Source organism: Mchenga conophoros, linkage group LG12, assembly GCF_057382185.1.
Source record: "Mchenga conophoros isolate Kocher_MC1m ecotype Shallow Benthic linkage group LG12, M_conophoros_male_GT1.1, whole genome shotgun sequence".
NCBI lineage: Eukaryota > Metazoa > Chordata > Actinopteri > Cichliformes > Cichlidae > Mchenga > Mchenga conophoros.
This window is the reverse complement of record NC_140537.1, coordinates 7,538,282-7,554,489: the sequence shown is the minus strand read 5'-3', so window position 1 is coordinate 7,554,489 and position 16,208 is coordinate 7,538,282. Positions and strand designations below refer to the sequence as shown.

At 41.3% G+C, this 16,208-nt stretch overlaps 1 protein-coding gene across 1 annotated transcript; it reads right to left on the bottom strand.

Annotated features, from left to right (window-relative positions):
• Positions 1–2,419: 2,419 nt before the first annotated feature.
• Positions 2,420–15,034, bottom strand: LOC146562071 (uncharacterized). Its single transcript, XM_085295020.1, has 3 exons — positions 12,675–15,034; positions 10,663–10,888; positions 2,420–5,261 (listed from the first exon to the last, which is right to left on the bottom strand). The coding sequence occupies exons 1-3, from the start codon at positions 14,945–14,947 to the stop codon at positions 2,880–2,882; spliced, it is 4,881 nt and encodes a 1,626-aa protein (XP_085151146.1). The 5' UTR covers positions 14,948–15,034; the 3' UTR covers positions 2,420–2,879.
• Between the last annotated feature and the right edge of the window lie 1,174 nt (positions 15,035–16,208).

Genomic DNA, 16,208 nt, shown 5'->3' with positions numbered 1-16,208 from the left:
ATCGGATTACAGTAACTCGTTACTTGTAACGCATTACTGCCCATCTCTGTTGAGAACAAATAATGTAAATGAATAATAGTGTTCAAATTGTTCGTTAAAACTCTGCATATCTCAGAAAAACTAAAAAAAAATCAGCTTTCTTCACTCACTTCTTTACAATGCAGCCATTACAGTCTTCTTTGATTGGTCGCTGCAGGATTGCCATTCTTCTCATGTTTAGTTTTTTTTCCTATCAGTGCTTTAATTCTATGAAATAAATTTTTCAAAGTCACTTTTTGCTTTCACTAGCTTGTTTTTAGTGTCCCACTTTTGGATCTTCTGAACTCACTCTGATTAAAGTTGTCATTGTACTAATGTTATTCATGTGCAGCTGACTTCACAGCTGTGTGTGGGGTTTTTTTTTTGCTTTTTTGCAACTTTTTGTGATATCTAAATGTTTAACCTGTTCAATAACATTATTACTATTCAGTGATTATTATATATGATTATCACTTGGCTACGTGAACATACATAAATCTGTTCAATCTCAGCGACACAAGCATGTCTTCATGCGCACACACAGTTTCTACTCCCATTCATTCAGGTTTATATTTACAACTTTTACAGGACGAATGGACAGCCATCACTTTAAGGAAAAACAAAGAGAGAGAGAGAGAGATTATAAGTTCAGGGCAGGTCAGTTTTTATAGAAATGCATAGATGTGTGTTGTACTTCCATCTGGCTTATTACTTTCTAATGCAGGGGAAAGACATTGGCAAAGAAACACCTACTACATAAATAGTTTGATTTGAAGTTGCTCTTTTGAGTCCTCTCTATTGACTCTGACATCCTGCTGTTAACAGTTTCATGGTATTGCTTTGTTTGCTTTAAACAAACCTCACAGGGTGGTAGAATATGTCTGCGGTGCAGAGGTCCTTGGATCGCCTCTCTGTTGTCTTTGTTGACAGCAATGAAGGTGGTGAAAGAACTGCTCACTCCTGATTGGACACTGAGCTGCACCACCTTCTCCTTCACTCCTCCATCTTGCTGTCCTCTGAGCTCTCTCTCCTTCATCTCCAGGGAACGAAACAGAGTGCAAGCACCCAACCTGTGGACTGTTAATCTGCAGACAAGGAAGAAAACATTTACAGTTCTAATGTTTCCTATTTTTGCTACATTTGTGCATCACTGACTTTTCTGTTTTTCTGTACTGAGGGTGCATTCTTTTTATATTAGAATTAGTAGAGTTACAGAGGGTATATAGAGTGTGAACATAAAATAAGAGCTTGATTAGGCTGTAGAAACGGATGAAAATCCAGTAAAGTGAAGAGTGTGTGTGTGTGTGTGTGTGTGTGTCTGGCAGGAAGTGAAGCAGGAAGTCTGAATATAGCTTGTGAGCTTGTGAGAGACGTTTCAAAAGGAAAACAGAGGAATTAGAGAGTGAAAGTGCTAAGAAATAGTAATGAAAATGATATTAAATAAATGTCTTAGTGTGTTAATACAGGTGCCCATGGACTTGGCTCAACCTCAGATGAGTACAGCGGCAAAATGATAGATTAACATAATTGGAACGAAAAACAGGCCAGGCTTTGGCTGAAATTTTACAGCTTCACCTCTCATCCTGCCCTTATCCTGAGAAGAAGCTTAAAGGACAGTCAATCTCCTGATGAAGACAGAAAACAGACAGAACAACACCGTAGATTTGAAGAATTAACAGCAGGCAGAAGACAGTACAACTGACCTAAAACACTGAAGGGTCCAGCAGCATGTATGTTAATGGAACATGTGCTCTGAATTACAAGCTGGAAAGAGTACCAGTGACATGACTGTGTGAAAGCACTGCATTGGACTGTCTGAGTTCATATTTGCCATGCTGGGAGTTAACCGCCAAGAAAAGACTGAAAAGATGAAGAGAGAATGAACAGAGAAGAAGAAACGGCTGATTTGGGCCTGTGTTTGATTTGGGAGGCCACACAGGAAGCTGTGAGAAGAGGGGACGAGGACCGGTGAGAGGTGAAGGCTGGACGTGTTCAAGTGAAAGTATAGGAAAATTGGGTTGAAAATTGAGGCTGAACTTGTGGGGTTTAGAAATGTCCAGAGCATCGCAACAGAAAGGTGAATTAAAAAAAAGAGAGAGAGCGGGATGAAGAAATAAATAAACTAATAATACATAAATGAATAGAAAAATCTTTTGTATATGGCGCGGTGCTGTGGGCACCTAAGTCTTTGATAGTGTAGAATTTTCAAGTCAATACCATGGTTGCATCTACTGAAAATCTCTGTGAAGCTTAAATCTCAATGACCTTGACTTCAAGGTCAGAGGTCAACTTTTCTGAAAATCAGAGGAGTTTCACATTCATAACACAGGTATGTCTACTAGGAGGCTGAAGGGTAGCTCTATATATTTATAAACAATCAAAAACAACAATTATTACGCAATTTATTTCCAATTTGTATGGAATTTATTTCTGTAAAGGTGGTGTTTTAGGTCTGATTGAAGGACTGATGTGATGGTAAGGTGTCCACTGCTGCGCTTTGAAGATTGGTAGGCTTTTTTTTTTAAATTTTCACAAGAATTGCTACTTCCCCTAGAGTTTTGGCCACTCCAACAATCAGAAGATTTCCCTATGAGCAAGCATTTAGCGACAGTGGGAAGGAAAAACTCCCTTTAAAAAGGAAGAAACCTTCAACAGAGCCAGGCTCAGGAAGGGACAGCCCTCTGCCACGACTGGTTGGGGTGGGGGGAGTGAAAATTTAAAAAAAAGAAGCCAAAGTGATCATTTTTGGAGCAGCTTAATTAATTTTTGCATTGTAATTTGCTGTTAATGTCATTTTCCAACCCCAGTTTGTATTTTTATCACTTTTGTCCAGGGTGGAAGATGCCATGCTGGAGACTGATTCAGTATGGTCTTTCAATGTTGATACATGGGAACCTTTTAGAGAGGCCAGGGCTGAAAAAGGGATGCCGGAGAACCTGAGAGGGTGTTATCCGCTGGTGTGCATCCAAGGCCAACATCTGTTTAATTAGGCTGACAAATAAGCGTTGGCCCGCTTCTGGTCCTCGTCTAAACATCATTAGCTGTTCAAGGTCATCCAGACGTGTAAGTATTATGTATCTTGTCTCCAGGGATTCATGTCCTGTCCCTGGAACAGAGCCTTTATATTGTTCTTCCGTCTTAAATGTCCAGCGCTGTTGCTTGTATTTGTCTCCAATGAAATAGTTTTCAGTGTACACGCCAGAGTCTAGCACATGATCTGGTGGCTGACCCTGAGTCTCTATGATGAATTTCAGATAATCATAGTCATTCTCCGAAGGGTAGAGTGGCAGCCCTGTAGCAAGCTCCACAGCCACCAGCCCCAGAGACCACATGTCACTTGCTTCATTGTAAGGAAGGCCAAGCATAACCTCAGGTGCACAGTAACCAACCGTCCCCACAAAGTCACCAGGTATCACTGCAGACGCAGGACATGCGAGGCCAAAGTCTATAAGTTTGACTTTGATGGGAGACTCATGGCGGTTTACAACCATGATGTTTCCAGGTTTGAGGTCAGCGTGCACTATTCCCACAGAACTCAGGTGGGACAGAGCATTTGTGATTTGACCTAAAATTGGCCTGACTTCGCTTATGGGGAGACCCTGTTTATTCCGGTCCCCTATGTAGTCCCACAGGCATTGATCAAGGAGTTCAAATTTCAGGCAAACCCGCTGTCCGTCGTGGAAAAAGCCGTTCCATTGAACAATGTTGGCGGCATCTGGATCCAACCTTCGCAGCTGCTCCAGGATGAAAATTTCCACATGTGCCTGTTGCAGAATATCAGGGTCGCTCTTGTTGACTTTAATGGCAACAGCTTGGTTGGTTGTTGTGTCGCGGCATTTGGCTACAATACCAAAGCCCCCTTCTCCGAGGAAAGCCTCTACCTTGTAGTGCTTTCCCAAAATGCTCCCTTTAACTAATTCAAGCTCATCTGAGCTGAATGATGGACTGGCTGATGTGTGGACGAATACTTGCTGAGAAAATTCAACCGAGTTTTGAAAACTGCAGTTGATTTTCTGTGATCTCTTGCTTTCCAAGTTTGAAGGGTGCTGAAAGACCACAGGGTTTTGTGATATTTCAGCACTCATGTCAATGCACAGGGAACTCTTAGGGCTGAAAAAGGGATGCCGGAGAACCTCCGAGGGTGTTATCCGCTGGTGTGCATCCAAGGCCAACATCTGTTTAATTAAGCTGACAAATAAGCGTTGGCCAGCTTCTGGTCCTCGTCTAAACATTATTATTTGTTCAAGGTCATCCAGACGCGTCAGTTTTATGCATCTTGTCTCCAGGGACTCATATCCTGTCTCATACTGAAATTGTTGGTCAGTCTTAAATGTCCAGCGCTGTTGCTTGTCTTTGTCTTCAATGAAATAGTCTTCAGTGTAGACGCCAGAGTCTAGAACATGATCTGGTGGCTGACCCTGAGTCTCTATGATGAATTTCAAAACATCATAGTCTTCATTTCCAGGGTAGAGTGGCAGCCCTGTAGCAAGCTCCACAGCTACCAGCCCCAGAGACCACATGTCAATTGCTTCATTGTAAGGAAGGCCAAGCATAACCTCAGGTGCACAATAACCAACCGTCCCCACACGGTCACCAGGCATCACTGCAGACGCAGGACATGCGAGGCCAAAGTCTATAAGTTTGACTTTGATGGGAGACTCATGGCGGTTTACAACCATGATGTTTCCAGGTTTGAGGTCAGCGTGCACCATTCCCACAGAACCCAGGTGGGACAGAGCATTTGTCAGTTGACCTAAAATTGGCCTGACTTCGCTTATGGGGAGACAGTGGTTTTTCCGGTCCCATATGTAGTCCCTCAGGCATTGATCAAGGAGTTCAAATTTCAGGCAAACCCGCTCTCCGTCGTGAAAAAAGCCATCCCATTGAACAATGTTGGCGGCATCTGAATCCAACCTTCGCAGCTGCTCCAGGATGAAAATTTCCAATTTCGCCTGTTGCAGAATATCAGGGCGGCTCTTGTTCACTTTAATAGCCACAGCTCGGTTAGTCATGGTATCACGACATTTGGCTACAATACCAAAGCCCCCTTCTCCAAGGAAAGCCTCTACCTTGTAGTGCTTTCCCAAAATGCTCCCTTTAACTAATCCAAGCTCATTTGAGCTGAAGGATGGGTGAGCTGACATGGTGAAATGTGTCGGCTTGGTCGGTGAATTGCTAAGTAAAATTCTCTCAAAACTCTCCAAAAAGGGTTTGCTTGCTGTCAGGTCAAGGTCCGTTGAGCATTAAAGTTTAACAGAGCAAAGCTCCTACTTAAGGGTTTTTTCTCTCAGCAAGATGATGACATAACAAAGGATCTATGTCATCATCTTGTGATGTCACAAGATGTCACCTTTTTTCACAAGATGCATTCCATTTGGATCAAAGGCATTCTATTTTTTCAGTTGAAACACTAAAAAAAAACAATGTTTCAACAGGCCAGGCTGCATTTTCTGCTGCGACATCTCAACAGGAGATAATAAGATAAAGACAAGGAAGACTGGTGATCTATCCATATCAGCAACATCGGCAGGTTTCTAGTGCAGGAAGTAATAAATTCAGCCCTCGTGTTTGCACTACAGGTTGCTTTCATGAGTATTTCTGTTTTTGTGGTGGGGGAATTTTTCCTCGTTCCAACGATGTAAACAAAAACATTAATTGTGCTTTCCGCAATGACTAGTAATCATTTTGTCCTACTGTTCATTTACAGAACAGGAAAGGTTTTGTTTGGTTATGATTGTTTTGCAAGAAATGCTTCAATCACAGTGGGGTAGTCTTGATTAAAATGTTATGTGAGAACTGTGGCACCATGTGTGACCAGATATTGGCATGTAGTCGTCGCCAGACTGTCATCAAAAGTGTGAAGTTTGGGACAGACTGGACAAAATACATTTTTAGAGATGAAAATCTTATGTCCAGTGATAAATGATCAAAATTCCACCACAAACATGGCTTTGACGAAGATGTCCCTTTCTGAAGTAACCCCAAAAAGTTCCTGAAGTAACCAAATGGAATTTAACCAGTGACCTCTCACTTTGCAGGCGAATGTGTAAACCAGCGATGCCTGGAAAACACTAAAACTGTGCCAAAATGTCATTTTACATTCAAAATGGCGGACTTCCAGACTTCCTCTTTGGATTGGGTTCACTGAATCTGTGTGTAATAAATGTCATACACGTATTTCAAGCTGTAAATAAGTTGTTAGAAGTTCTTTAAAATTTCTTAAGTGGTGCTGTAGATCCATTTCCGCAGTGCCAGTCACTTTTTAAAAAAAAGTACATTTTGACCTGATGTGAAGAATGCAAAAAAATGTCATTAGTTTGGAAGCATGTTTGGTATATGATATACTTGCCTGACTAATAATAATTTATTATTACTATTACTACTGTTGTTGTCGTTGTACAATGGAGCCTTTCCCCTGTGAATGACCAGCTCCCAGCTAAAATGTGTATTTTGTGCCATTTATAAGGTCAGTGCTTTATCATACCTTAAACTGTGCAGGGTAAAAGCCTCAGTTGCTGGGAAAAGCACAGGTGTATTAGAGTTTTTCTGAATTGCTAAAACACTAAACCCCATTGTAAAAACTAAACTGTCAACTATGAAAACTCTTTCATCAAATCAGTCCCACTGTTGCCAAAATCTTAAACACTATTCAAAGCTCAGTCTCCCATTTAGCAAAACTCTAAACACAAAACACACTTAGCAGTGTGGTGCACCTGTTGTCGTGTGAAGGCTGTGTGCAGTAGTGATGTCTCCTGTGTGTCGAAGCTTTGAAGCGTGTGTCGGGTAATCTCGTGGTAGTTTTGTAAAGCGCGTATCGAGGCTTGCTTTGATTACGTATGCAGTGATGTTCGAGGCCTCGCGGGCAGTCCGTACCACGTGACTGATTCAGGAACTGGCTCGCCGGTTTGCACCAGATTCTAAATAAATTGGGCAGCAAAACACAGCTGATTCCCCGTCACATTGTGTTGTGGAATTGGATTACGTCCCAGTTACATACTTACTTGAACATTTCTCCTTCGATGGAACCAGCAAGGAAGAGAATATTTGTCTGACAACATTTAATCTCATCTCTCCTAATAAAGTATGCACACAGTAATAAATATCACAAATGATAAGTACCATAATATAAATCAACAACACCACAGATCTTATAATCTGATTTCTGTCTTTTAGTTTATTACAGTTTTTTCTGAATGCCTAAGCACATTTTTTGTAACTATTGGCTAATTTTGCAAAACTCTTCACACAAATAAGAAAACCTGTCACCCAATAATCAAAACATTGTAGTTCTCTTGCAAAAGCAAACACAGCTAGATTAACTCTTCACACCTTCGTAAAAATGGTGTTTCCGTATCAAACAGTACACACAAGCCATCATCTACTAAGCACACAATGCGCCAACTGCACACTGATGGTATGAATACAAAACACATCTGGCTTTTGCTTTCTCTGTGCACAAGGTAGGCTATGTCAGTTTGAGCTCATACTTCTGTCATAGATCCATAAGCATAGAGGGATCCAAACTTCAAGTACTGGTGTACTTGAAACACATCAAAACAAACACAAGTGTTCATTTCCAAGTATAGGATTATTTGCAATCGCCATAATGACTATATGGGTTACTTGGTCTGCAGTGAACATGCTTCCTCTGCCCCCAGCATCTGGTCATCTAGCAATTCTGTAAAGTAACAATTTCAGTATTTTTACATCAATGGTATTGGTGTGTTTCTCATTGGCATATGGCAGTGCTACAAATCTTTGTGCGAAGTGACTGTACTAACCGATTCTCATTTCAAGATGTCCTTATGGTACTTGCTACAGTGTAGCGGCTCGAGTTAGGCTGGACCCGTTGGCCAGCTACCCTCAGGGTCATTCCACGGTTGATTACATGGTTGATTACATGGTCCACTATTGTCATCAGCAATTCTATTTCTTACTCTTCCTACCCTTCCTCTCCCCCCTCCTCATCTTCCTCTCCCCCCTCCTCGTCTTCCTCTTGCTCCTCCTTGTCCTTGTCATCCTCTTCATCCTACTTCTTCACCTCCACGTCCTCTTCCTCGGCCTCCTCTACTTCTCACTCTTTCTGCTCCCTCCATTGTACTCCGCACACACAGCTTACCTGTATTATAGTGCTTAGGCTGATTGCAAAGTGAACTAATTATCTAAAAAAGTTTTCACATGTGAAAGTGTGCCAGACAGTTGGCAAATTAGTGTTAATGATAGCCATACATGTGTATACTTTTGCTAGGAGTGTGTTGGAAATTTGGTAATTGAGTGTTGTGCAGTGAATTGTGCCTACCGTTTTGCAAAGTGTGTGTTACAAAATTGCAAACTGAGTGCAAAGCAGTTTATGTGCTTTTAGTTTTGCAAACTCAGTGAGTGGTTTTGCTATAAGTCTGAATAGTTTTAGAGATTGTGCTACAGGAATCACAGTTAGGGTTTAAGCATTCAGAAAAAACTGTAAGTTTAGAGGTTTACACATCACATCATTATAATCATTGAGCCTGTCTGACTTTAATCGTCCACTTGATGGCGCAGTAGAGCCAATGAATCGTCACAATGCTTCGAACCATGAGTCGACCAGTTGGATGGAAAGCTTCAGTTCATCACAAGGCTTCATCTCACCATCACTAATGAAAGCTCTTATAATTTGGCTGCTATTAGAGACCATTGATTTAGTCTCTCTTTGGTTACAACGTGGATCTTTTTTCAGACAAATTAATGAAAAAAAATATAATAAATGGAAAAACAGAGTACAAATGTGGACAGTTAACTGGATATTACAGCACGATTTCAGTGCATAAATACATAAATACAGGTCTGAGACGTAAGTGGTGCAATATTGATAGAGCTCACATGACTCCGTCCTGTTCGTATCCCAGAAATCCACCAGGATTTTAGTGCCTCATATACTGCACAGGTCATTGGCACACCTGAGATTCAGGACGACATGCTAAGCAGTGCTGTGTCACCATCAATAATACACCATATTAATGCAAGGTACAATTACAGCTGGGCTCCGCCACATTTTATTTTAACAGAGGAAATAAAATATGCAGAGCTAGCTGAGTTGGTTGAAATTCAGTTGCTACTTTAAGAGAATTTCATACAAGAATAATTGAAGATAAAATAGGTTATTAAAGCTGTCATCATTGCTTCAGTGCCATATTCTCTCTGCTGTAACTCCGATTTGAAGAGGGCTTGTTTAGGCAACAACTCAGAGCACTATACGATCACTGCCGGTCACTTAGGTGATTTGTTATAAATGTGAAAACAGCTATGCAGGTTTAATGCAAGGAAGTCTTTACTCAGTGTTTGGCATGGGTCCTAAATGAAGGAGGGGTAGTCTGTCAGTCACTGCATTCCTCACCTGCATGGGAAACTTCCCAAACTGGAAGTTATCAGAAACATTGGAGACAATACTGAATCCACCAGAGACAGCTGGGACAGGTCCTAGTCATTACCATACAGAAAAGAACGGATTTATTTCAGTTCAGTTCAAATTAATAAGGTGAAGAAAAAACAGAGACTGCATCTTATGTGTTTTCTATTCTATTCTAGTAGTTTTAGAATCCAATAACTACACAAACAATCATGGCAGTGAGGTGTGGAGGGCCAGGAGTGACAAAATGAATGAATTAAATATGCCATTAATTATTGAATTAAATGTTTCATTATTTAATTAAATGCCCATTCACTTCACTAGTGTTTGTAGTTGTTGTTGAGAAATGCCCACTGAAAGAATGGCCACCAGGGCAAGTGCCTGTAATCGGATTACAGTAACTCGTTACTTGTAACGCATTACTGCCCATCTCTGTTGAGAACAAATAATGTAAATGAATAATAGTGTTCAAATTGTTCGTTAAAACTCTGCATATCTCAGAAAAACTAAAAAAAAATCAGCTTTCTTCACTCACTTCTTTACAATGCAGCCATTACAGTCTTCTTTGATTGGTCGCTGCAGGATTGCCATTCTTCTCATGTTTAGTTTTTTTTCCTATCAGTGCTTTAATTCTATGAAATAAATTTTTCAAAGTCACTTTTTGCTTTCACTAGCTTGTTTTTAGTGTCCCACTTTTGGATCTTCTGAACTCACTCTGATTAAAGTTGTCATTGTACTAATGTTATTCATGTGCAGCTGACTTCACAGCTGTGTGTGGGTTTTTTTTTTGCTTTTTTGCAACTTTTTGTGATATCTAAATGTTTAACCTGTTCAATAACATTATTACTATTCAGTGATTATTATATATGATTATCACTTGGCTACGTGAACATACATAAATCTGTTCAATCTCAGCGACACAAGCATGTCTTCATGCGCACACACAGTTTCTACTCCCATTCATTCAGGTTTATATTTACAACTTTTACAGGACGAATGGACAGCCATCACTTTAAGGAAAAACAAAGAGAGAGAGAGAGAGATTATAAGTTCAGGGCAGGTCAGTTTTTATAGAAATGCATAGATGTGTGTTGTACTTCCATCTGGCTTATTACTTTCTAATGCAGGGGAAAGACATTGGCAAAGAAACACCTACTACATAAATAGTTTGATTTGAAGTTGCTCTTTTGAGTCCTCTCTATTGACTCTGACATCCTGCTGTTAACAGTTTCATGGTATTGCTTTGTTTGCTTTAAACAAACCTCACAGGGTGGTAGAATATGTCTGCAGTGCAGAGGTCCTTGGATCGCCTCTCTGTTGTCTTTGTTGACAGCAATGAAGGTGGTGAAAGAACTGCTCACTCCTGATTGGACACTGAGCTGCACCACCTTCTCCTTCACTCCTCCATCTTGCTGTCCTCTGAGCTCTCTCTCCTTCATCTCCAGGGAACGAATCAGAGTGCAAGTACCCAACCTGTGGACTGTTAATCTGCAGACAAGGAAGAAAACATTTACAGTTCTAATGTTTCCTATTTTTGCTACATTTGTGCATCACTGACTTTTCTGTTTTTCTGTACTGAGGGTGCATTCTTTTTATATTAGAATTAGTAGAGTTACAGAGGGTATATAGAGTGTGAACATAAAATAAGAGCTTGATTAGGCTGTAGAAACGGATGAAAATCCAGTAAAGTGAAGAGTGTGTGTGTGTGTGTGTGTGTGTGTCTGGCAGGAAGTGAAGCAGGAAGTCTGAATATAGCTTGTGAGCTTGTGAGAGACGTTTCAAAAGGAAAACAGAGGAATTAGAGAGTGAAAGTGCTAAGAAATAGTAATGAAAATGATATTAAATAAATGTCTTAGTGTGTTAATACAGGTGCCCATGGACTTGGCTCAACCTCAGATGAGTACAGCGGCAAAATGATAGATTAACATAATTGGAACGACAAACAGGCCAGGCTTTGGCTGAAATTTTACAGCTTCACCTCTCATCCTGCCCTTATCCTGAGAAGAAGCTTAAAGGACAGTCAATCTCCTGATGAAGACAGAAAACAGACAGAACAACACCGTAGATTTGAAGAATTAACAGCAGGCAGAAGACAGTACAACTGACCTAAAACACTGAAGGGTCCAGCAGCATGTATGTTAATGGAACATGTGCTCTGAATTACAAGCTGGAAAGAGTACCAGTGACATGACTGTGTGAAAGCACTGCATTGGACTGTCTGAGTTCATATTTGCCATGCTGGGAGTTAACCGCCAAGAAAAGACTGAAAAGATGAAGAGAGAATGAACAGAGAAGAAGAAACGGCTGATTTGGGCCTGTGTTTGATTTGGGAGGCCACACAGGAAGCTGTGAGAAGAGGGGACGAGGACCGGTGAGAGGTGAAGGCTGGACGTGTTCAAGTGAAAGTATAGGAAAATTGGGTTGAAAATTGAGGCTGAACTTGTGGGGTTTAGAAATGTCCAGAGCATCGCAACAGAAAGGTGAATTAAAAAAAAGAGAGAGAGCGGGATGAAGAAATAAATAAACTAATAATACATAAATGAATAGAAAAATCTTTTGTATATGGCGAGGTGCTGTGGGCACCTAAGTCTTTGATAGTGTAGAATTTTCAAGTCAATACCATGGTTGCATCTACTGAAAATCTCTGTGAAGCTTAAATCTCAATGACCTTGACTTCAAGGTCAGAGGTCAACTTTTCTGAAAATCAGAGGAGTTTCACATTCATAACACAGGTATGTCTACTAGGAGGCTGAAGGGTAGCTCTATATATTTATAAACAATCAAAAACAACAATTATTACGCAATTTATTTCCAATTTGTATGGAATTTATTTCTGTAAAGGTGGTGTTTTAGGTCTGATTGAAGGACTGATGTGATGGTAAGGTGTCCACTGCTGCGCTTTGAAGATTGGTAGGCTTTTTTTTTTAAATTTTCACAAGAATTGCTACTTCCCCTAGAGTTTTGGCCACTCCAACAATCAGAAGATTTCCCTATGAGCAAGCATTTAGCGACAGTGGGAAGGAAAAACTCCCTTTAAAAAGGAAGAAACCTTCAACAGAGCCAGGCTCAGGAAGGGACAGCCCTCTGCCACGACTGGTTGGGGTGGGGGGAGTGAAAATTAAAAAAAAAGAAGCCAAAGTGATCATTTTTGGAGCAGCTTAATTAATTTTTGCATTGTAATTTGCTGTTAATGTCATTTTCCAACCCCAGTTTGTATTTTTATCACTTTTGTCCAGGGTGGAAGATGCCATGCTGGAGACTGATTCAGTATGGTCTTTCAATGTTGATACATGGGAACCTTTTAGAGAGGCCAGGGCTGAAAAAGGGATGCCGGAGAACCTGAGAGGGTGTTATCCGCTGGTGTGCATCCAAGGCCAACATCTGTTTAATTAGGCTGACAAATAAGCGTTGGCCCGCTTCTGGTCCTCGTCTAAACATCATTAGCTGTTCAAGGTCATCCAGACGTGTAAGTATTATGTATCTTGTCTCCAGGGATTCATGTCCTGTCCCTGGAACAGAGTCTTTATATTGTTCTTCCGTCTTAAATGTCCAGCGCTGTTGCTTGTATTTGTCTCCAATGAAATAGTTTTCAGTGTACACGCCAGAGTCTAGCACATGATCTGGTGGCTGACCCTGAGTCTCTATGATGAATTTCAGATAATCATAGTCATTCTCCGAAGGGTAGAGTGGCAGCCCTGTAGCAAGCTCCACAGCCACCAGCCCCAGAGACCACATGTCACTTGCTTCATTGTAAGGAAGGCCAAGCATAACCTCAGGTGCACAGTAACCAACCGTCCCCACAAAGTCACCAGGTATCACTGCAGACGCAGGACATGCGAGGCCAAAGTCTATAAGTTTGACTTTGATGGGAGACTCATGGCGGTTTACAACCATGATGTTTCCAGGTTTGAGGTCAGCGTGCACTATTCCCACAGAACTCAGGTGGGACAGAGCATTTGTGATTTGACCTAAAATTGGCCTGACTTCGCTTATGGGGAGACCCTGTTTATTCCGGTCCCCTATGTAGTCCCACAGGCATTGATCAAGGAGTTCAAATTTCAGGCAAACCCGCTGTCCGTCGTGGAAAAAGCCGTTCCATTGAACAATGTTGGCGGCATCTGGATCCAACCTTCGCAGCTGCTCCAGGATGAAAATTTCCACATGTGCCTGTTGCAGAATATCAGGGTCGCTCTTGTTGACTTTAATGGCAACAGCTTGGTTGGTTGTTGTGTCGCGGCATTTGGCTACAATACCAAAGCCCCCTTCTCCGAGGAAAGCCTCTACCTTGTAGTGCTTTCCCAAAATGCTCCCTTTAACTAATTCAAGCTCATCTGAGCTGAATGATGGACTGGCTGATGTGTGGACGAATACTTGCTGAGAAAATTCAACCGAGTTTTGAAAACTGCAGTTGATTTTCTGTGATCTCTTGCTTTCCAAGTTTGAAGGGTGCTGAAAGACCACAGGGTTTTGTGATATTTCAGCACTCATGTCAATGCACAGGGAACTCTTAGGGCTGAAAAAGGGATGCCGGAGAACCTGAGAGGGTGTTATCCGCTGGTGTGCATCCAAGGCCAACATCTGTTTAATTAAGCTGACAAATAAGCGTTGGCCAGCTTCTGGTCCTCGTCTAAACATTATTATTTGTTCAAGGTCATCCAGACGCGTCAGTTTTATGCATCTTGTCTCCAGGGACTCATATCCTGTCTCATACTGAAATTGTTGGTCAGTCTTAAATGTCCAGCGCTGTTGCTTGTCTTTGTCTTCAATGAAATAGTCTTCAGTGTAGACGCCAGAGTCTAGAACATGATCTGGTGGCTGACCCTGAGTCTCTATGATGAATTTCAAAACATCATAGTCTTCATTTCCAGGGTAGAGTGGCAGCCCTGTAGCAAGCTCCACAGCTACCAGCCCCAGAGACCACATGTCAATTGCTTCATTGTAAGGAAGGCCAAGCATAACCTCAGGTGCACAATAACCAACCGTCCCCACACGGTCACCAGGCATCACTGCAGACGCAGGACATGCGAGGCCAAAGTCTATAAGTTTGACTTTGATGGGAGACTCATGGCGGTTTACAACCATGATGTTTCCAGGTTTGAGGTCAGCGTGCACCATTCCCACAGAACCCAGGTGGGACAGAGCATTTGTCAGTTGACCTAAAATTGGCCTGACTTCGCTTATGGGGAGACAGTGGTTTTTCCGGTCCCATATGTAGTCCCTCAGGCATTGATCAAGGAGTTCAAATTTCAGGCAAACCCGCTCTCCGTCGTGAAAAAAGCCATCCCATTGAACAATGTTGGCGGCATCTGAATCCAACCTTCGCAGCTGCTCCAGGATGAAAATTTCCAATTTCGCCTGTTGCAGAATATCAGGGCGGCTCTTGTTCACTTTAATAGCCACAGCTCGGTTAGTCATGGTATCACGACATTTGGCTACAATACCAAAGCCCCCTTCTCCAAGGAAAGCCTCTACCTTGTAGTGCTTTCCCAAAATGCTCCCTTTAACTAATCCAAGCTCATTTGAGCTGAAGGATGGGTGAGCTGACATGGTGAAATGTGTCGGCTTGGTCGGTGAATTGCTAAGTAAAATTCTCTCAAAACTCTCCAAAAAGGGTTTGCTTGCTGTCAGGTCAAGGTCCGTTGAGCATTAAAGTCTAACAGAGCAAAGCTCCTACTTAAGGGTTTTTTCTCTCAGCAAGATGATGACATAACAAAGGATCTATGTCATCATCTTGTGATGTCACAAGATGTCACCTTTTTTCACAAGATGCATTCCATTTGGATCAAAGGCATTCTATTTTTTCAGTTGAAACACTAAAAAAAAACAATGTTTCAACAGGCCAGGCTGCATTTTCTGCTGCGACATCTCAACAGGAGATAATAAGATAAAGACAAGGAAGACTGGTGATCTATCCATATCAGCAACATCGGCAGGTTTCTAGTGCAGGAAGTAATAAATTCAGCCCTCGTGTTTGCACTACAGGTTGCTTTCATGAGTATTTCTGTTTTTGTGGTGGGGGAATTTTTCCTCGTTCCAACGATGTAAACAAAAACATTAATTGTGCTTTCCGCAATGACTAGTAATCATTTTGTCCTACTGTTCATTTACAGAACAGGAAAGGTTTTGTTTGGTTATGATTGTTTTGCAAGAAATGCTTCAATCACAGTGGGGTAGTCTTGATTAAAATGTTATGTGAGAACTGTGGCACCATGTGTGACCAGATATTGGCATGTAGTCGTCGCCAGACTGTCATCAAAAGTGTGAAGTTTGGGACAGACTGGACAAAATACATTTTTAGAGATGAAAATCTTATGTCCAGTGATAAATGATCAAAATTCCACCACAAACATGGCTTTGACGAAGATGTCCCTTTCTGAAGTAACCCCAAAAAGTTCCTGAAGTAACCAAATGGAATTTAACCAGTGACCTCTCACTTTGCAGGCGAATGTGTAAACCAGCGATGCCTGGAAAACACTAAAACTGTGCCAAAATGTCATTTTACATTCAAAATGGCGGACTTCCAGACTTCCTCTTTGGATTGGGTTCACTGAATCTGTGTGTAATAAATGTCATACACGTATTTCAAGCTGTAAATAAGTTGTTAGAAGTTCTTTAAAATTTCTTAAGTGGTGCTGTAGATCCATTTCCGCAGTGCCAGTCACTTTTTAAAAAAAAGTACATTTTGACCTGATGTGAAGAATGCAAAAAAATGTCATTAGTTTGGAAGCATGTTTGGTATATGATATACTTGCCTGACTAATAATAATTTATTATTACTATTACTACTGTTGTTGTCGTTGTACAATGG